We start from the raw sequence: 24,155 nt of genomic DNA on the forward strand, positions 1-24,155 counted from the left end.
AGAGGTTTAGCGCTATAAAACCAGGTTCAATCCACCATTTTCTACATTTGAAAATGCCTGTACCAAGTCAGGAATATGACAGTTGTTGTCCATTCGTTTGATGTGTTTTGTCATTTGATTTTGCCATGTGATTAGGGACTTTCCGATTGAATTTTCCTCGGAGTTCAGTATTTTTGTGATTTTACTTTTTTTTTTCAGGTATAGAGATGTGATTTTTTTTTTCTGAGACAAGTGCTTGTGACCATCCACATGAACTTGCAGTCATCCGATGGTCAGTACTTCAGTACTTTGATTATAGATGTATCAGACAATGATATATTCTTTTAATGTAATTTCATAATTCTTAATATGTATATATAAAGATTCATTGATTGTAAAAGATATAGATTACACAAAAAGTATTGTATGCTAAAAAAATTTCTCTTTTATTGATTAAAAAAGATACAAGTTACACAAAAGTTATGCTTAAAATTTAAATGTCACACAAAATACTTTTTAAATTTAAGTCAGAATAAGTAAGGTTTAGATATAATTTTGTAATTATATGACTGAATAGATATAAGTACTTTTCATCACAAAACTTAAATATGATTTCACACAAATCTTCACGCATAGAGACGTTTCTAAGCCATCAAAATCTAATCAAGGGTTAAGGAAATTATAACATATTTTGACTTGTACAGGTTTAATACAAACTAAATTTTTATGAATTACTCAGTTTATTTATACTGTTTATTCATGCTGAAAAAAAGTCTTTCAATGCTATTTAAGTGACTTTTTTTACAACTTTAATACCAGCCAGGCTTTCTGCTTAAAATTGAAGAAGCACAGTTGACCATTATGCTGTGTTAGGGTTCAACTTCTGCTTCATGATAAAGTTTGGTGAAAATTGAATACATGCTATATCCTTTAGTGTATGGACTATTGAAGGAGATTACAATCACTATTGTATGAATGCTTATTCCATTTAAGTGTTTTAATTCTATCTTGGTGACATTCTTCAAGTTGCTACCTTCTGGGTACTTAAAATAAGGGGTATGTGTTCCTTTTAGATTTTGATTATAAATGAACGAATAGATATGTGGAGTAAAGGTCAATGAGACAGCTATCCAACAACACAAAAAACCAAAAACATCAAGGTCATTACACTTTATTCAACAATAGACATGTTTCTATACATTATGTCAAACTCTTATTCAACTAGAGTATAGAAAAGTGGTGAATGGAATTACAAGAGACTATCAGAGATATGACATCAACACTCAATTCCTGAAAACCACTAAAAACATTTAACCTCGTCAGTGGTTGTCTTTTGTCATATTTAAATGTTTTTAGTGGTTTTCAGGAATTGAGTGTTGATGCCATATCAAATCCTGAAAACCACTAAAAACATTTAAATATGACAAAAGACAACCACTGACGAGGTTACTGACATGAGACATACACATGAGATCTCAATGTTATAAGAGAGAGGTTACTGACATGAGACGTACACATCAGATCTCAATGTTATAAGAGAGAGGCGAAAGATACCAAAATAATAATAAAACTCATAAATCGAAAACAAAATGGATTGTGGTTACGACAATTGGAACGTATCCGTCGTCACCTGTTAAACAGATATTCCATAATGGTCAACCAAACTTGTGATGGCATCCATAAAATTTTCGTAACGGATAAATTCAACTTTACCACTTGGAACTCTTGGATTAATAGCTTCCTTGATATACTGTATCAAAGAATGCTCTTAGTAAATGAAAGCAAACTCAAAGAATCAAACCAGCTGATATGAAATCATGCTGACTAATATGCTATTACTACTTTTTTGGATACTTGTTTATATTTATGCACAGTTTGTGTGCTCTTTTCACAAAAAATCTCACGACTAAAATTGATGATGAGTATACTGAAATGTTCTTGTTCATTGTATGGATGATTGATACACCATATTTATGTCTGGGCTTTAGAAATATACAAAAATACAATTGTCCTTTGAATTGAAAAATTTAACAGACTGCATGTTTGATCAGGTCTGTTTTATACCTAGATCGCAGACTATTAATGGCATATCTCTAAATTAAAAGCTAAATTTACCACTGGTATTTCAAACAAGTGGGTTTTTTTCTTGTCACATTTAGATCTATTTGATTATCCGAGGCCAATTATCAGGTTTTTGCATTGCAAAAGTGTATAAGGTCTTGGAGACAAATTTTCTATAAATAACATAATTGCCTACAGTTATTTTATATGTAAAATGTGAATGAAATATGTGCTGATGTGCTGCAGAATTTAATGATATCCAAGTGATGTAACATATGGACAAAAGAAAAAACTGATATGTTTAATTAAAGATAAGGAATCTCTCATCACAAAATAACTTAACTTCAAAAGATGGCTATAATAGGAAAATTGAAGCTGCATTTAGTTCTTCAGTAATGGTATGATCAACATCATACAAATAGTAGAAGACACTATTTGAAATTAAAATCAATACCAAGTTGTGAACTAGCGCGTGTTAAATTTCAACTAAAGAAATGATCTCTCTTCTGGAATAATGGAGTAAAAGTTTAGTGATCATTCCTCTGGGGACTCCTCTTTTCATTTCTGATCATATTCATGTTTCTTGTATAAAATTTTCCATTCTGATGCAGTCCATGGTAATATGTAGGAGGAAATATATAATTAGATTGAGTTTGACATCTCCTGTGGGTGTGGGGAATATTTTTAATTGGTTGCAAGTAGTTTTCACAATTTTGTAACATAATTTATAATTTTGTAAAGCAGTATGACCTTTATTTGTAGGTTGTTATATGTTAATTGTGTTATGGGCATGACCTAATTAAGACCTTCTCTTTTGCGCTGTAAATACTGTCAGATGTCTTTATAGGATTGCCAGTTGTCCTACCCAAGGTCAGGGTTTCTCTTTGGTCACCTTGATATAGCCAAGTGTGCTGTCATTAAACACCAACAATCAATCAATCAGATGAAAGTTCGGGATTTAGTTTCAGCATTTCCAACATTGTTTTAGTCCTGCTGTGAAGCATTAATGGAATATAGTTTTTAATCATTCTGTCAATCACTCACTAACTGGAACATACAGTGGAGTGGTAAAAGAATTTGACGATTTAGGATATTAGAGGCTTTTATCATGTTTATTTGTCATTATTATTTTATTTTCATGAAACATGGACAAATCTAAATATTATTGTCTAATTAGGTAAGAATGAGATAAAGGCAAAAAGGGAGCACTATTGATTGTCTTTGGTTTGTAAAGGGGAACCAGAATTTCTCTGTTTAAATCTTATCAAAGGCGATATTCCACAGATGAGATGAGGCTGAGAAACTTACTCAAGTTTGAAAGAACATAGACTATCTGTTTATCACTATTTTCTTAGGTAATGCAATGGTGTTTGCTTATAAAATCATCATCAAAAGAAAATTTAAGAAAATAGCAATAAAAAAGTCATATAAAAGTTTTTGCAGAATAAGTGCAAGCATTTTGTAGCATGCAATTAATCAACACATCAATTTAAACAGTTCAATTTGTGAAAGTAAACACACAACACTATGCACGGAGCCTTAACAACAAAAAAGGAATCATTTTCAGATTTCTTATTTGGTAGTACAACTGAACAAATTTTTGGCTGAACATTTCTCTCTGACTTAAAGTGTTGTCAAATCATTCCCTAAATGCAAAGTAAATCTAACAGCTGGTAGACTTCACTGAGCGGATATTTACCTTTGATTTCAAGAGGTCACATGTACTCTGTACTTTCCCAAAAAGTGTAAAAAAATATAACCCAATGATTACATTTTGTACAACTTTATTTGAAATTGAATAAGTCATCACTTTTTATTATTATTCTTCATGTTTTTTAGTGGTGCCTTCTCAGAAGTATTCTTAGTAGAAGATCGAACTCACGCTGGAACATTACAAGCCGTGAAATGTATTGATAGGAAAGGTTTACTTGGCAAAGAAGACTCACTAGAGAATGAAATAAGAGTTCTACAGAGGTATTGTATAGATTCCTATGAGTTAACATTTGTCAGTTCTACAGAGGTATTGTATAGATTCTTTTGAGTTACATTTGTCAGTTCTACAGAAGTATTGTATAGATTCTTATGAGTTACATTAGTCAGTTCTACAGAGGTATTGTATAGATTCGTATGAGTTACATTTGTCAGTTCTACAGAAGTATTGTATAGATTCTTATGAGTTACATTTGTCAGTTCTACAGAAGTATTGTATAGATTCCTATGAGTAACATTTGTCAGTTCTACAGAGGTATTGTTTAGATTTGTATGAGTTACATTTGTCAGTTCTACAGAGGTATTGTATAGATTCCTATGAGTTACATTTGTCAGTTCTACAGAGGTATTGTATAGATTCTTATGAGTTACATTTGTCAGTTCTACAGAAGTATTGTATAGATTCTTATGAGTTACATTTGTCAGTTCTACAGAAGTATTGTATAGATTCCTATGAGTAACATTTGTCAGTTCTACAGAGGTATTGTTTAGATTTGTATGAGTTACATTTGTCAGTTCTACAGAGGTATTGTATAGATTCTTATGAGTTACATTTGTCAGTTCTACATAGGTATGTGTAGATTCTTATGAGTTATATTTGTCAGTTCTACAAAGGTATTGTATAGATTCTTATGAGTTACATTTGTCAGTTCTACAGAGGTATTGTATCGATTCTTATGAGTTACATTTGTCAAGATTGATTGATTGTTGTCAGCTTAATGTGCAAAGGCAAATATTTCATGTATTGTCAGGATTTTAACTAGTACAAAAGTAAACCTTGTCCAAAAAATGGATTGGGCTTGAACACTTAGGTCATCATTAACCAACAGGAAAAGAAAGCAGAGTTAGATAAGGAAAACAAAGGAGAAGGTTCACAAATGGTTAATACAGGCCCTAAAAATCTAGGAAAATTCAAAACAATGATAGCATTATCATTTTTACAGAATTTTATATTTGTCTTATTGACACAGCATTACATTATTTCAGTAAACAGGTTTTAATTTTAGGTGTAAATATAACATCATAACTATGTATTTTAAGTGTTTGGCTTTTTCTGGATAAATTTAGAATGATGCAATATTAAATGCATGCTCCTAGCAAAATGAATTTTTGTGGAGGACAATTTATGTATGTATCTTACCTTTAGACTAGGAATGTCAACTCGGTAAAGATTTACTAATCGAATACTTTTTGGATTTACTTAGCGATACTCGAGTACTCGCTCGTTAAAACATTTACAAAATGGAAACACAAAATTATACGCTTTTTATGTATTGTTGGTCTTTGTCTTATGAACAGAAACCCCTCAACATTATTACCTAGAACTAGATATTAGCTCAAGGAATTTTAGACCATAATTAATAGCTCATTTTCTAAATGTGGTTATTATGTAAACTGGCAATAGTCTAATCAAGTAATTAATATCTATAGAAAAATGATTACTAAAACAACAGTATTTTGAAACCGTAAAAAAAACACATTTAATAATCACAAATGGGGTGATGATTAGAACTTACTGATGCCTTTAATCATTTTCTGAGAGTCGACACAGGGTGCAACAAATTTGTTTTTCTTTAAAAATATTATCTTGTCAACTTTTTCTGGGACGAGGAGATTTCTGAACTTTGTTAGGTAACTGACAGTCCTGCTGATGAAAATATATTCTCTGACGGTACAGAAATGAGGAAATGACTAAGATTAGCTAAAAGTGTGAACCTTGGAAAAGTGCTCTTGTTCATAGCCTACATCTGTTTGGAAGAATTTTAAATTACAGTTAAATGCAAAACATTTGAAACGTATTTTAATTTTTATCAATTTTCATTAATATTTAATGTCCCTGGAAGGGGCTCTCAATAAAATTATGTTTTGTTTAAGCTTAAGAAAGCAACAACATTCTAATAGGAAACCGATTAGTATCATTTTGGTATTCAATACTCAGTAATACCGAGCTATACTCTAGTACTCAAGTACTTGTTGACATCACTACTTTAGACACGTTTAGACACATCTGCTTTGTACAGAAAGTGCAGCGAACATATCAAAAAGTTTAACCAAAACAAAGACTTCAAATGATTATACCACTGGACTTCCCATCTTTAATAAGCAGACACTTTTTTTTTTATCACAGTCTTTCAGATGATTCAGTCTACCATTGCAAATGTAATTACTTTGTGTCCAACTGGTAATTGCTGTTTATTCCAATTTGCTGAATAAACAGAGACCCAGTTGATCACAGTCCATGATAACATTGAACAGGGAATTTTCTGGAAGCAATTACAAAAGTGGTAATCTTATAAGGAGTAGTAGATCCAAGCTTTGACATAGTGCTTCAGTTGTGACATTAAACTTTAAGTCAATAACTGGAGACCCAAGGTGAAAAAAAGGAAGTAATCAAATCATTAAGATTATAATGATGCATCATGCTTTTAAAAATAAGGTAAAAATTAGTTAAGCTGAACTTAAACTATGTTCACCAGTATGTACTCTTTAACATGTGTTCCAAAGTTCCTCCAGAGCTGACTTGCAGTCTTCAAATCCTATTTTACATATATAACTTCATCCAATGAAAAGTATATCAAAGATGTTTTTATTCTAAAAAGGTCTCTGTAGAATAAAACATGAAGCCATTACTGACATTACAGATAAGAATGAAATATAACTAAATATGACAAGGAAATAAGGTGCTGTTGTTCTTTCCTTAAGTATGTTCTTTGATAATTAATTTGTATGCCCCCGCTCTGAAAGGAGGGTGTTTACTGGTTAACAGCTGTCCCTTCTGTCAGTCTGTCTAGATCACATTAAATTTTGGTCACCTTTTTCTCAGGAATTACAAATTTAGTAAGAAGCTTCATGTGAGAATGCTATACTGTTTGATGCATTTTCACTGTCATGTCTTATCCATTTCTTGTTTAATGATTACTTATATATTCCACTATTGACACCTGTTACTCATTTGAAAATCCTTGATAAGGACACATACAATAGTGGATTGGTAGTAGAGTTATCTCTTGTCTATAAAAGATACTTAGGGGACTGTCCAACATTCAAAACTCATAGCTTGAAGTTAAACTGAAAACACCCTAGTGTATTACCAAATTTCAAAACAATCAGTACATATATAAATTCTCTAACAGTGGAACTCTTTGGCATTTACTGCATGAGGAAGTAAAATTATACAATTCATGTCATAAAACATTTATTTGTTTCTAAAACAAGTTGAGACATCTATTTCAATTTCAATTTTATCACTTAAATTTCTGAAATTGGTTTTCATAATATGATCCAGTAAAGACAAGCTACTTGTTAATGCACAAAATTACAAGTTGAGAAAGAATTTTGTTATATTATAAATTGCCCATGGTTTGAAGTTGTTTTCCAAAAATTGGTAAAAATTGATTTTTTTGCTCAGAACCTTTGTTCAGCAATCAATGAAGTTGATTGTTTCTAGTAAGTATGACTCCCATTTTAATCTGCTTGCTTTGACTAAGAACTGATTCAGAATAGCTCATATGCTTTTTCAGTTTAACAATTTATAACTACTGTATTATATACATCAACTGTATTGTACATAGATAATGGGTAATTTTTTTTATCATTTATATTTCATATCAGTTTTGTGTCATCTCTCTGCTTTTTGGTATAATATGTCTTCAAGCAGAGTTATCTAATATATATATATATTGAATTTCATTTGATCTAAATACATAAAAAAAAATAGTAGCGGTAAAGAGTTTCATCAAGTTTCTGTAACTATATGAATTATATTTATTAGCAATCATTTGCCTTTTAAGGGCATACGATACAGTTACAGGGGAGATAATGACGTTGCTAACGTAAATTGTTATTTTCGCGACGTCAAACTGTGACTTATCGGGAAAAGATGCAGTTTTCGACTGATTTTTATCATTCAAACTGATTTAACTTGAAAACGAGTTCATGGACCCCTCTTTTTTAAAATGGCATTTGGTTTGATTACGTATGAAGATTATGTTTATCAATTTTCATGAAAAAGTCAATAGTGCAATTTTTTGAAATTTGATAAATATACAGCAAAAAATGACGTTTTTTTCTACAATCATGATCATTTGATTAATATGAGTTATTTGTAAAAATGAAATGTACAAATTTATAGAACATTTATATAAAACAGAAATTACAAATAATTTAACAAAAAACAGCATAATATGTTTATCTTTTAAAACAAAAAAGTTATGTATTTCTATCGAAAAGAAAAAAACGTCCACAAATCCAAATTTTGAGGAAATATCTGAAATTTCAACCTCAATTTACTCAAAAAGTAGCACATGATGGTATATTTTTTATTAAATATTTGATTTAATCAGGTAAAAAATAGCCTAAATGCAAATTTTCATCAAAATTTCATTATGGGATCAAAACTGTATCGTATGCCCTTAAGTCAATAGTCTTTATAAGATGGTAGTAGTTATGTCTTTGTTTTGCAGATATCAATGATTACAAAGATATTATTTACCAATTTGTTTATTCACATTTCAGTGTAATTGATCATTGTAAATATCTCATCTGAAACTTAAGATTTGATGTGACAAAATCGTTGACTTGTACAGACTTCACGAAAAGTACTGGCAGTGCTTGTCAAAAAAAGTATTGACACAGATCATTCTCCTTTTGCTTAGTTTGCCTATAACATGTATTGATTAAAATGTTCTTTGCAATAAATAAGTCTAACACAAATAAGTCAGTCTATATTAAGGAGTAGAATACAGACATAGACCAAATGTAATCAAACCAAAACATACAAAAAAGAAAAACATCTATTAAATATTTTCACCTGAATATGTATGCTACATGCGGATCATTTTTTGTAAACAAAAGAAATAATATACCATAAATATAGAAATAAGAAGATGTGTTATGATGATTGCCAATGAAACAACTCTCCACCAGAGACCAAATAGCATAGAAGTTAACAGCTATAGGTCACCGTACAGCCATCAACCATGAGCAAAACCCATACTGCATAGGCCCTGAAATGACAAATGTAAAACAATTCAAACATGAAAACTGACTGCCTGATTTATGTATAAAAAAAATAAACGAAAAACAAATATGATATACAGCAACAAACGACAACCACTGACAGTTTACATAGATCAGAATTCTGTCAATGTTTGTTGCTTTATAAAATTCAACCCATCTATACTACTGAATATATTGTTGGATTATGGTAAGGTCAAAGCAAAATTTTTAGTTTTTATCTTGATAATTTAATAATGACTTAATTAAAAAAGAAAATAATAGTCCATTTCCAAGATATGAACATCTTTTCCAGTTTTTTTCCAAAATTTTGCGGTCGTATATTGGTATCACGTCGTCGTTGTCGTCTGTGTCTTCCAAAGACATTTGGTTTCCTGCCAATAACTTTAGTATATGTAAATAGAAATCTATGAAATTTAAACACAAGGTTTATAACCATAAAAGGAAGGTTGGGTTTGATTGTGGGGGTTATGGTCTTAACAGTTTAGGAATTAGGGGCCAAAAAGGGACCCAAATAAGTATTTTTCTAGTTTCCAGACAATAACTTGTGGAAAGGTGTATGAATCTCTCTGAAATTAGACCACAAGTTTCCATACCACAAAGGGATGGTTAGGATTGGTTTTGGGGGTTATGGCTCAAACCGTTTAGGAATAAGTGGCAAAAAAGGGGGGAAAAAAGGGTTTCCTGGTTAATGAACAATTACTTAAAAGTACAATGTTATGTTTGAATTACCTCCCTTACACAGCTTTTGAATTATGTATAAAGAAGTGTTGTATTGTCTTGAGGTGATTGGCTGTCAATTTATTTTTAGAAGTTATTTTTAAAATTGCTGATTAAGGAATATTAATTTTAGCCATGATTATGTATGTCATTTTCTATTTTAAGACTTTTATGATGTATTTGAATGGGTAATTATGATTGCAAACTCCATTGGAAATTTGAATTGAGATTATGACCATATCTTGAGGGAAAGATTTTTTTTTAAAAAGGGGTGGGGGACAATTTTTTTCTCATTTCAGATTTCAGAAATTAAAAAGAAAATTTCTTCAATTATTATTATTTATTTTTTTGCCAAAAAAAAGGGGGGGTCAATTCACAACAGCATAGTGTATTGCACAAAAGCACAAAAGCAAAAAATTGAATATAAATTCAAATCATATAACCAATTCTAAGTTCTTTGACTACAGTTATTCTGTGTCAGAAACCTATTATGTGTCAAATATTTTAATTACAATCCAAATTCAGACCTGTATCAAGCGCGAATATTGTGTCCTTTTTTGCCCCAACTGTTCAGGGTTGGACCTCTGCAGTCGTATCCAGCTGTGCTCAGCAAAGCAATTTATTTTATTTGGAACAAAGATAAATTCTGCACAATTTTTTGAAAAGTTCTAATTTAACAAAGACTAATAGGGAAAAATCAATGGTGGTATTACACCTTGATACATTGTCATTGTCTTAGACCATTTGACAGAAAGCTCTCATAGTTGGTATTATTATTTGCTATCATATGTGGTTGACCATATAAAACTGTCATTTTGATTTGATCATTTTCACAGGAGTTATGGGACTTCGACTTTTGTTTTAGTATTGTGACAATAACTCCTTGTGAACGCAACTATTCTGAGAACATTTGACAGAAAGCTCTCATATTTAGTACTATTATGAGTCATAAGACTTTGAAACAAGGAATTATTTGAATTTGGAATAATTTTGAAAATCTGGAAAATGGATAAGAAATGTATGATGAAAACTGACCTAATTAAGGAGGGTTAGCCATGCATGGCTAAGTGGGTTAGTTAGCTCATAAATATCAGTGAAAATGAAATTAAATTAACCTTAGCCATGCATGCATGGCTAACCCTCTTTAGTTTGGTTACTTTTCATCATACATTTTTTATCAATTTTTTAGAATTCAAAATTATTCCAGATTCAAATAATTCCTTGTTTTGACTTTTTGTTGGATAATAAGAACACCTTGTAAATGCAACTTCTTTGAGATCATTTGATAAAAAACTTTAAAACTAGGTAGGATCATTTGCCATCATGTGTAGTTGACTATATTAAACCCTTGTGATTTGACTATTTTAGCTCACCTGGCCGAAAGGGCCAAATTGCATTTGAACACTCTTTTTTTTAGATAGTAATATTTTGAAAATAAGAGGTCTGAATAGTGTTTAAACATCAAAGGGAATATTTCAGTTGAACTGTGCCAATCCAATATAAATTTGTTTTGGGAGATTTTCAAATTCTTGGTAAAAAAAAAATTGTTGTAGAGTTTTGCTGAAATATATGGTTTGACTTTTTCCTTAGTGCAGTGCAATGGTTATTATGAAAATAAGGAGATATTAGTTCTTTTGCTTACTCATAATCCTGTATTCCAGTGGGGATAGGTTTGGATTGAAGTTTAATATTTGACATTCACATTTTTAAATGATTTTATATTAATCTCTTCAAACCATGTCATGAAGTCTTTAATGATTTATGAGTTTTATCATGAAATGATAAATAAAATGGCCTTTGCCTCCCTATTGGATACATGATATTATTCACATTACTTTATGATTGGGTAGAGTTGTATTTAATTTATTAGTCCGGTAAAAGGAAGTATTTTTTTATAAATCATTGCTGGGGAAACCATTAGTTCATGTGATTTTTATTGAACAGGATGTGATCAAAAGTTGATTTATCTGTAAACAAAATTTGAATTTATAAAATTAAAGAAAATAAAAATTCAAAAATATCAATTTGCTACTCACTTGATGCATAGGTGGACACGTGGGAATGTTGACTACAAGACTTTTCCAAGGAAGTCTGAAGAATGAGTTAGTGAACATATGTAGGTCACTCAAATATCTTCAACAAGGGTGAAGACCCATACCATTAAATTACAATTAAAAAATTCAACACAGATAATTAATTGCCTGATCTCAATTAATGAAATGCATTGTAACTACCAAATAAAAAATAATAGAAGACAATAGTTTTTACTATCTTGAGACATGCATAATAGCTACTTAGCAAACTTTAAAAAAGTCTCTGTAAACACTCAAACATCCCTTAACCCTGTACAGTGAAATAGAACCAAAATCAAATCAAAGTACTGATGTACTGTTTACACAGATGATCTGATGCCTTGTTCAGAATAGATAGGTTGTTTGAAGGTTGTTTACTGAAGGTCAGTATTTCCTACATATTCAGGAAAATCAATTTAAAAGGACTGAAATCTTTCAGACCTGACAACTTTCCCGATTTATGGGGGATATCCCCCATGAGAGGTGTTGACCTGAAATTTGAAATTCTTTATTTTATAAACTAAAGACCTCAAAAAAGGCATTCAAATGAGTTAAAAGGATTTTTAAGCACATACATACTCACTCAAACAATATAGTTGTAGATTAAGAACACTTATGACAATATAAGAGGAGCATTAGGACCTCTTGCGCTTAAAATCCCCCATGGAGATTTTGAAAAGTTGGCAGGTATGATCTTTGATTATTACTTTCATCTTAAGAAAAGGAGACATGAAGGCTTTCAAGTACTCACATTGTTTAGAGATACTTTTTAACATTACTCAGAGCATTCTATCTTCGAGCCGAAGCAAAGGTTGACAATGTTTTTCCAAGGGTAACAATTTGCTCTATCACCCTCTCAGCTATGTGCTATTTAATTATTATACTGAACATTCTGTCATTATTGTCTCTTTTTAAAAATACTGTAACCCAACTTTTTTTTGCGGATAATTTATCGTTAAGCTCTTTCTAGCCCACTTTGCGGCGATTAAATTTTGCTATTTTCAAATTTACTTGAAGCAGTTAAATAAGGAAAGATCTAAGTCTTACATATTCCTGACAGTTTATATTCATGTTATTTTTCTACTCGCGAAAGTCTCGAAAATAAAATTGCCCGTGAAAATTAGTTGGTTTACAGTAGTGATTTGAAAGTAGTTAGGGCCCCACCTAGTGGCGGGTCACCCTATAGTGATCAGTCTGTCCGTCCATAACAAATTGTGTCTGCTCTATATCTAGAGAACTATTATAATTTCATACTTTATACTTGGCATGTATATTAACCAACACCAGAGGGTGTGTCATAATGTTTGTACAACTTCCTAGGTCAAAGTTCAAGGTCAAAAACTTTGGTTTTAGTTGACCACCCCATATCCTGTGGTAAAGATTGTGTCCGCTCTATATCTTGAGAACCGTTTTGATTTCAAAGTTTATACTAGACATGTATATTAACCAACACCAGAGGGTGTGTCATAATGTATGTACAACTTTCTAGGTCAAAGGTCAAGGTCAAAAACTTTGGATTCAGTTGACAACCCCATGTCCTATGGTACAGATCATGTCTGCTCTATATCTTGAGAACCGTTTTGATTTCAAAGTTTATACTCGACATGTATATTAACCAACACTAGAGGGTGTGTCATAATGTATGTACAACTTCTTAGGTCAAAGGTCTGTCCGTCCGTCTGTCTGTCGGTCGGTCGGTCCATCCCTAACAAATTGTGTCCGCTCTATATCTTGAGAACCGTTATGATTTCATACGTTATACTTGACATGTATATTAACCAACACCAGAGGGTGTGTCAAAATGTTTGTACAACTTCCTAGGTCAAAGGTCAAAAACTTTGGTTTCAGTTGACAACCCCATGTCCTATGGTAAAGACCGTGTCTGCTCTATATTTTGAGAACCATTATGATTTCACTCTCAGCACATAACAAGACTATGTAATAACTTAAAAAAGTACTTCATATCAGCTTATCCATACGAATTTTTTACCACACGTTATTTACAGCAGGGCCCACAGAGGTGGCTTCCATCTCAATGATGTCTAGTTTTTTATGTTGACAGTCTATGAAAAAGAATTTGATCATTGTCTTGAGCCCGTACCTAGAATTTGAGCATTGTCTTGAGCCCATACTTAGAATTTGAGCATTGTCTTGAGCCCATACTTAGAATTTGAGCATTGTCTTGAGCCCATACCTAGAATTTGAGCATTGTCTTGAGCCCATACCTAGAATTTGAGCATTGTCTTTAAAATTATAGATGTACATGTGAATTCAAGTCATTGTCCTTTAAATTAGTGGTTTTTGATTGATCTGCACAAGAGGCCACTCCAAAAGCTACAGGTCGTAGGTTTTTGATATATAACTCCAAGCATCATCTGATAATGCCATACACAGTTACACTGTGACATGTCAGTCCTTCAGTATGTTTGTTGAAAATTTGTATTTTTAAAATGTAATGCACAAACTAGTAAATGAATTTTTGTCACAGTTTTCTCAGCAACTGCAAGTCATAGCTCCTTCATGTATGCAACATGAATGATTCATTCATTGTTGAAGACCCTACATCAACTGTCAAGATGAAGAACAGGAATAAAAGCCCTGTTCATTGATAATTTCCTATGTTTTTTATATATTGTGTGCGATTTTGTCCCATGTACATTTACTCCATATCCTTTCATTTTCAACTAGTTTGATCTGGTTATGCCATGCCATAACTACAAGTCATAGCTTATTGGTGTATGGCAAGTAGCTTGATCTGATTATGCCATGGCCATAACTACAAGTCATAGCTTATTGGTGTATGGCAACTAGCTATAGTTTGATCAGATTATGCTATGCCATGCTACATATTTTCCGTTCATTCGATATTCTACTTCCTCATTGCCAAAAAGCACAAAAATGAAATTAACAATGCAAATGAACAGATTGGTATCTATAATTCTATTTACATGTTCCTTCACAAAAAAAAGTAATAGTCATTTGGTGATATAATGAAAGGGAAATTGGATGAAGAAAATCTTAAATATGAAGAAATTTAGCGACATTAAAGAAAATTATTGAAAGCAAATAGTCTGAAAATTTATACACCTCTTGTTCCACACACTTCAAGGGCATTTTGTAAAACTGCATTTGATTACGATTTCCTTTGACTTCATCAATCAAACAACTTAAAAAGACTTGTAAATAATTGCTTCTTGTAATTGTGTTTTGCTCAAAACTTAAAACTTGTATCCAGATTAAAAATTCATTTTCTTTTTTTGATACAATGTTTTGTTTCAATTTCAAGCACAAACTAGTGTTTGATTAGATTGTTTTTCCTGGGGATGAAGGAATAAATTGATTGAAAATTCTCAAGGTCAATAAAAGGAAAGGGAAAAATGAAAATTTGATTATAACACATAACAATTGACAATCAAGTGTAAACTCTCTTTTTTCTTTTACTTTCCATTAAGACAGAATCTTATTAAATGTTGGCTTCATTCCTGATCTTCTAAAGAAATTTGAAAAATGTGTATTTCAGTTAGATATTCATTATATATTCATTTAAACTGACTGATTAAAACAGAACTTATAACAGTCCTTGTTTGATTCTTCATCAGTTTTTAGATGACCGTTAGAACTAAGGTATTTCTTTTTATGAAAAAAATATATTCTTCCTGCTTCTTACAGAAGTACAGTTAATATCTACACCCAATAAAAAAAACATGGAGCTATGGTATGATTGCCAATTAGACAATTATCCACCAGAGACCAAAGGATGAGGATGTAAACCACTATAGGTCAACATACTGACTTCAACAATGAGCAGGGGCTTAGGTGGCTGAGTAGTTGATCTACTGTATTACTAGCCTGTCAACATTGAGGTTGTGAGTTTGAACCCTGCGCGTGGCAGGTGCATTTGACTCTTAATTGATTAGGATTGCCAGTTTCTTGCTGAAGGTCAGTGGTTCTCTATGGGCACTCAGCTTCTTCCACCAATAAAAATTGAAACCAAAAGTGCTGAAAGTGGCATTAAAACACCAACAATCAATCAATCAACAATGAGCAAAAACCATCCAACATATATATATAGTAAGCTATAAAAGTCCCTACATGGCAAAGATGAAACAGCTCAATAGAGAAAACCAACTTGCTGATTTATGGTAAACACACACATGGAAGACAGCAACCAACCACAACCTCTGAACTAGTTACAGGCTACTGACTTTGGAATGTTGTGTGGTTATCATGTTTGTAAAACACCCCTCCTCCTACCCCCATAACTTGGGACAGTGGTGTAACAGCACAATATAAGAACAAGCTAAAAGTTATCAATAACCATGAAATTTTTACCAAAATTACTGTGAACTGTCACCTTTCACCTCCCATTTTGGTGAGCTGTTAAGAAAGACAAATTTCTGTTTTCATTTGAGATTGTTCATATAAATCCCTATGCTGAGATTGGGTTTAGTTTAGTGTGTGTTGATTTGTCGGTCTCGATCTGTTGTTCTGACTGTCCATTCATCACACTTTTTGTAATATTTTCTTAGAAACTTGTTAATACAGCAGTTCATAGTTCATGCTGTGTTTTTATTTGTACTAAACCATAAAGAATAGATAAATGGACCCTTTTGTGCATTTTCCACTGTTGACTCATACGATGTGAATAGAACACTATACTGACATTGAAATGGTCACTGATAGCAAGTGAAAACTGAATATGTGGCGTGCATGCTTTTTTTATTCAAACCATGGAAGTATTATATTGACAGGAACTCCAACAAGCGGACTTCAAACGTTTATAGTGCGATGCCGCAAAATCGTTAAGTATCTGTTAATTAACTCGACTGTCTAATGGATGCATGGGTTCCGATAAAATTTTTGGAACCTCGTGAATGATCGTAATTTCGGAACATACCGAAATAACCGGATGTGTACTTAATTGTCAAGGAAATGACATTTACCGACCATGTGAATGACAAATATAATGTCAGTTTTTACGGGTTTTGCTGCTTAAAAACAAATAAAAAGAAAAGAAACGAAACGAAATCCCCGCGACTGTTTTCACCGATTAAAAAGACAAAAAAAAAAAAACTGAAGAGTAAAAATACTCACAAGCCATAAACATTTCAGTTAAAGTTACAATCAATTTTAAAATAGTAAGATTTATTCATGAGAGTGCCGTTGGCTAAACACGCGTAACTGTTATATACAAGTTAGGCTTGAAAATCATAAAATTCTCATGTAAAGTAAACGGAAAAGTTTTTATCAGTAATTATTATCGCGTTTTACTGCTAACTTTGACAAATATTTTACTGAAGTGTTTAATGAAAGAATTTCCAACAAAAATTTAATCCAAAAGTTGGCCGGGGGGGGGGGGGGGGGGGGGGGGCGGGGTTAAAGAGCTTTGATCCGAAAAAATATCAAATATTTTGATTTATTGTTTACTGAAAGTCCAATGGCAAATATTTCATGCAATTAAACAAGAAACAAAATCATAAATTGCTTAGCACACGGTGTAAGATGTTTCAGAACTGTTTTTAAACACATAAATAAATTCTAATTTGGTTTCCATGATAAAAAAAAAATAAACTGCTTAGGGCCCATCATGGTGATCGTTCTTTAAATGCATCCAGAAATATTTAAAGCCATCCGTAAAAATAAATCTGTCAGACGTCAGAGTAATCTCGGACTAGGTTGAATGTTTATATAAGGTTGTTTACAACTTTGGAATTATTATAAAAGGTGTAACAATTCATCTGCATGTCTCGTAACCTGATATTGCTATGTAGAGGTCATCACATGCGTGTAATTATTAACCTCTTTTAGTCTTTAAAACATATTTGATAAATAAGTTAATAACATTTTACGATATTTTACGATAGAGAAAACCATAAATATTTGTGTTACACTCGATAAAAGTTTACAATCTTTAACTTAAAATTTGAGTTATCCGGCACCATCCGGCACACTACACGCGCATCACATTATTTTTTGCAAACACTCTACTTCAGAATCATGTAATTTTTCTAATCGGATATTTCCCGATTTCCAAGTTCCAATGATTAAAACATACTCAACAAAACTAAAAATAAGCTTGCCCTCTTTCCGAATGCAGTTAATTTTCTTATGTCATTCTGTTAACTATGGACCGATTTTTTCGATCTTTTCAGCTTTGTTCTTCATTTATTGAACGGAAACAGGTGTTGTTATTCATGTGGCGATTCACAAATAACCACGGGAGTTTCCGTGTTTATTTACATTGGTAGGTAGATAAGACAATCGATACCAAATCACGTGATAAGACCAGCTAAAGTTAAAAGAACAGGCGAAGGCGGCATCACAGATACCCCACAAAGGAGTTATCACGTACTTGACAAACTGAGTCGGAACCTTTTATTTTCTTAAAGAAATCAGTGGGATGGGAATGTGCTAATTTTTCGTTGGAGTTCCTGTCAATATAATACTTCCATGTTCAAACTAAAAAAAACTATACAGGAAAAATATATTTCACAGAATATGTTAGTTTTAACATTTATAAACTTTTACAATTCCCAAACAATTAGACACTTTTACATGACAGTGTAAACGTATTTGTGTGATGCTTATTCCATCTATTTCTTGTTTGCTAAATCCATAAATATGATTCTTGAAGTCAGTGCACATTTACTAATATAAAGATATCTTTTTTTTTAAATACAAATATCTGAGATTATATTATTATATGTTGTTTATTTGTTGACATTTCTTAATAAAGATTTTGATAGGAATATTTAAGCTGTCGTATATAATGTTACATAGTGTAACACATAGATTTGAAAAGAAAGAAAAAAGAAAAATACAATGCAAGCAGTTTAAGTTGTGTTGGATATGGTTCTATACCAAGTCAGAATAACGATTGTGTCAGATATTTTCCTCTTAATAATCATTGATAAAACTTAGTTAACTTAGTTACTCGCTGTGTGAGACGGAAGTCAAAACTATGTCAGACAGAGTTATTCTAGTTTCTTCTGCAAAAAGCAATATCATCAAAATTGTATCAGGAAATGTATAAGGCTTTGACATTGTATCTTATATACAAGTCACGAGTATCAACAAAATTAGTCTGTCATACATAGTCTACACAATTTGAAAATTTGATAAAACAGGCAGAAAAGTCATTCGATCAATATTAATCTTATACATTATATTTTCTCTAAATTGAATAAAAGAAGTTGTGTTTTATTAGAATTACAAAGATATTTTTTTGTAACATGAAATCACCACTATCAGGTTAAAAGTGTTCAATCAGTTGTTAGATATATTGATTTATATGGCTTCTGTTTTGTTATTTTATAGGTCTTCTGATGCTCATAATGAACTGGAATCTATTTTTTCATTAGACATTTTATGGAACCAGATAAAAAAAAACTATTGTACTGGAATATAAATTAGCAAAACAATTATTTATTTGTTATGTGAGAAGAAAGCAGATATTTGTTTGTTTTTTTTGGTATTGATTAAAAAAAGTAGGACAATATAAAAGATAAAAGATATAAAAGAATTTAAAATAAACTTGTGTACAATGTTGCAGAAAAATTGCATATGGCCCTGACGAGTCTAAATTTTCTTCTGATTATCTCTGTTGACCACTGTGTGGACCCTGTCAAATTCATTTATTGTTTAATTTTGTTCTCATCTTTAATTTTTTTGTAATATTTGCCACTAGACATTAAACAAACAACAATCAATGAACCCAATATATAATGTAATGTTTTGTGTGATATTATCTAAAACATACTTGTAATATTTTCCACTGGACATTAAGCAAACAAAAATCAATCAACCAAATATATCTAGTTATTATGGCAAGCTGTTTTACTATTTATATTACTATATAAGAAATCTTATAAAGTTTATTAGATATCTTGAAGTTAGAATAAATAGTAAAACGGCTTGCCATAAGTTATAGTATGATTTCATCCTAATTATGATTGAAATGTTTGCAAATGGACATTAGACAAACAATCAATCAACCAAATAGATTATGTAATTTCTTGTGTTCCAAATATATAAACTCATATAATTTGTGGATCAAGATTTACAGTAATAAACTGTTGATGTGAATCATTTGGAAATGTTGAAATATTATATCATAATGGAACCTGATACAATAAGTATCTTAAGTGGATACAGAACCAAAAAACATCATTACAATTATATTTAATTTTACTGTAGGGAAATTGAATCTATTTGTTTAAATGATTCAATAATCGGTACTATATTACAGAGGATTATTGCACAAATATTGAGGATTAATACCTCTAATGTGTACTGTAAATTCAGAAATTATTGCAAGTTTATATTAATGTGAAAAATGTGATGGTCTCAGGTTCCCAATAATAAAAACTTGCATTCATAATTTCAGTAGTGATTTTCCTTCACAAAATGTTTGCAATCGTATTAATAAGAATATTAATAAGTTCTCGCTTTTTTGCAAGTAATCAATGATTTGCAATACTAAATGCATGCATTAATTTCTGAATTTACAGTTTTATGCTCATCTAGCCTCTAGTGATAAAAAAGCTATGTTCAATATCCCTTAATATTAGTGAAATAACCATACAGTTTACAACTATTTTAAGTATATTTTTCAACTAGTAAATGTTATATTGTAATTTATTTTAATTTTAGGTTAGATCACCCAAACATTGTAAAACTGCTTGATGTTTTTGAAGACAAATCACATGTATACCTAGTTATGGAATTGTAAGTATTGTTTATTTTGCATCTGTCAGGTAGGGTGGAACGTTAGCGAACAAGATTGGTGTATATAGGAAAATTTGTGTATTTACCAGAACAATAAAGTCTTTCCAAAATCCAATAGTTGTCCTCACTTTTGTTGGGTATGTCAGTTCATGTTGGTTTGTAAGTGTATACTGATGAATAGATTATCAAATCCAAGTTCAGTTTTAGATGACTTACCTGTCACAAAACTAGGGGCCTTGAAAATTTTATGAAAATTGTACTTGTCTAGAATTTTTCATTTAGCGTGTTGGTAATATTTTGAATTTTGGTACATTAATGTGTTAGGGTCTATTACAGAACAAGCTCACATTTCATTCTGGATGATATATTTACATGGAGTTATGGAGTCCTTCCATCATTCTGCAGGCAAGGTATTTGTAAGTCTTGATACATCAACATTCATTTGGATCATTCAGTAACATATAATGGAAAAACCAAAGATTCATTAATTAACATTTAAAATAACTATAATGCTATCTGCAGTAAAATTTGGCCTAAAAAATTACTAAAATCCCCTAAAGTCAAATATGTTAGATGGAAGTTGGAAATTTTTATTTTGCTAAAAAATATCTATATATATTGAAAATTTAATCATATTGCTAAAAATTAGCATAAGTGAAGTGAGCTTTTTAATATATAACCAAAAACCATAGATACCTGAGGATATGGAAGTCAGAGACAGTTCCTTTATCTTGAGGAAGTAGAGTAAACCTGACTTTGGACTTATGTGACCATTGCATTTCAAATTTCAAATTGTTTTATGTTCTGTTTTTAATATCTTTGGATGCATAGAAATACGTGAACTGATTTGAAACTTCCTTGAGATGAACTGTTTCTGTTCAAATAATTTAGCAAAATTATTCGAAAATCATGACAATGTGTAACATTTTATTCCTCTGAGTTAAATTATAAATGATATTAGGAAGAAACTTGTAGCACAAGTGTATGGTAATTGGATAATATTAGATTTTATAGTGGCCAATGTTCTTGTAAGCCGATATTATGTCAGAATTATTTACTGATAATATGTGAGCTAGATATTTTTGTGCAATAAATCCTTATTTATGGAAGAGTTTGTAGAAAAATTGACGTCAGCATTATTGAATTCCTTTTCCTACAGTCTTACACACAATTTACTAAAATCTTGGATAAAATCGTATTTTTATTGGTGAGCTTTAAGCAAACTAAGTAACTTTAAACAATGTATTGCTTTTCCATACTTTATTCAGCATTATATTTTTTTTTTATCATGTTCAAAATCACCTTTAAATCATGACTAAATGATGATTCATTGCTGTATTTATATAAAAAAGTTTGTGAATTTTTATGTGCTCTTTGGTTTATGGTAATTCAAAAGGGTCTATCACCAATTGCACGCTTTGTGATATTTATGTACTTCAATTGTCCTTTCGTATGCCAACGTACAAATGTACTACAGCTTTATGCCATAAGTGTTCATCACAAGACATTTTTATGCCCCTGCTGTAGCGGAGGGGGCATTAAGTTTTTCCCATATTCGTCTGTACGTCCCAAAATTGGTTTCCGTTCTCTAACTTTAGTTTGCCTCAACCAAGTGTTATGAAACTTTTACACAATGCTTATTACAACCAAACACAGATCAAATTTGAATTTTGGTGGCATCACTTTTACCGTTCTAGAGTTATGCCCCTTTACAAATGGAAAAATTGCTGAATTTTTCGTTTCGGTTCTCTTACTTTAGTTTGCCTCAACCAAATGTTATGAAACTTTTACACAATGCTTATTACCACAAAACACAGATCAAATTTGGATTTTGGTGGCGTCACTTTTAATCGTTCTAGAGTTATGCCCCTTTACAAATGGAAAAATTGCTGAAATATTTGTTTCTGTTCTCTAATTTTAGTTTGCCTTAACCAAATGTTATGAAACTTATGCATAATGCTTATTACCACAAAACTCAGATCAAGTACAAATTTGGGTAGCGTCACTTTTACAGTTCTTGTTATGTCCCTTTAAAACTTTATATGATATGCAAGCTGGGGCATCATCTGTGTCCCATGGACACATTCCCAATTTATTTTGCTATATTTTCATTTAAAACAACATTGTTTTTTATAGCCATGCCATTGTCGACAGGGGCATTAAGTGTTACACTTGACTGTCCGTTCTTCCATCTTTCCCTTCTTCCATCTTTCCTTCTGTTAGTCCCATTTTTGTTGCAAAGCTTGAGCGGGGGCATTCGTGTCCTTATACACATTCTTCTTTTATTATGCCCCTGCCGTAGCGGAGGGGGCATTAAGTTTTACCCTTGTCCGTCTGTACATCCGTACGTCCCAAAGTTGGTTTCTGTTCTCTAACATTACTTTGCCTCAACCAAATTTTATGAAACTTATACACAATGCTTTTTACCACAAAACACAGATCAAGTTTGAAATTGGGTGCCGTCACGATAATGGCTCTTGAGTTATGCCCCTTTATAAACATAAAAATTGCTGAATTTTTCGTTTCGGTTCTCTTAACTTTAGTTTGCCTCAACCAAATGTTATGAAACTTATACACAATGCTTATTACCACATAATACAGATCAAATTTTGAAATTGGGTGGTGTCACAATTACGGTTCTTGAGTTATGTCCCTTTATAAACATAAACATTGCTGAATTTTTTGTTTCCTCTAACTTTAGTTTGCCTCAACCAAATGTTATGAAACTTATACACAATGCTTATTACCACAAAACTCAGATCAAGTACAAATTTGGGTAGCGTCACTTTTTCCATTCTTCAGTTGTGTCCCTTTATATCTTTATATGATATGCAAGCGGGGGCATCATCTGTGTCCATGGACACATTCCACATTTATTTTGAATAATGTGGAGTCATTTCTGTTTGGATTTTAATAACCTTGGTACCAATAGAATCAAAATCGTTACAGGATTTTTGCTTATTTGGTTATATTTTTATTGTGAAATGGTCTTATATAAACACAAGCATTACAAAATTAACAAATCTGCTAATTTGTTAAATATTTCAACCAAATTAAATTGTAATGAATTATACTACATGTTCACATCTTGGGAAAACAAAAAAAACTCAAGACGTAATTAGTACAAAATTAAAGAATACGCTTCATACAATCAGGTGTCTTTCAACACAGGGTGAAAAAAAATGTGTTATATGATTTGTATAGCATAAAAGTGTAAATGACAAATACTTTTAATATTGTATAATTGTGACAAATCTTGGACTTTCATAAACACTAGCCAGTATTGAGGATCAATGAATAAATTTCACATTTTTTTTTTTTTTTTTAATTATCTTACATTATCTTTCAGAGTTACTGGTGGTGAATTGTTTGACAGAATTGTAGAAAAAGGAAGTTACACAGAAAAAGATGCTAGTGATTTAATACGACAGATTCTGGAAGCTGTGGATTATATGCATGATAGAGGAGTGGTACATCGAGATCTGAAGGTACATAAAAAACAGTAGGCAGGGGCAAAAATAGTCCAAAGGCCATGAAAAAATTACAATAATTTGGTGTAAAACATCTGATTACAGGTGTAAGGTGTACATG

General features: G+C 31.4%; 1 protein-coding gene across 1 annotated transcript in view; it reads left to right on the top strand.

Annotated features, from left to right (window-relative positions):
* The window catches only part of LOC127729639 (calcium/calmodulin-dependent protein kinase type 1-like), a 92,297-nt gene that overhangs the window by 30,477 nt on the left and 37,665 nt on the right, over nt 1-24,155 (top strand). Inside the window, exons 2-4 of the mRNA XM_052237497.1 lie at nt 3,880-4,014; nt 20,490-20,564; nt 23,914-24,052. Of these exons, the coding sequence (XP_052093457.1) occupies nt 3,880-4,014; nt 20,490-20,564; nt 23,914-24,052 (349 nt within the window). The remainder of the gene's footprint in view (nt 1-3,879; nt 4,015-20,489; nt 20,565-23,913; nt 24,053-24,155) is intronic.

This window comes from Mytilus californianus, unplaced genomic scaffold (assembly GCF_021869535.1).
Source record: "Mytilus californianus isolate M0D057914Y unplaced genomic scaffold, xbMytCali1.0.p SCAF_1, whole genome shotgun sequence".
NCBI classification, from domain to species: domain Eukaryota; kingdom Metazoa; phylum Mollusca; class Bivalvia; order Mytilida; family Mytilidae; genus Mytilus; species Mytilus californianus.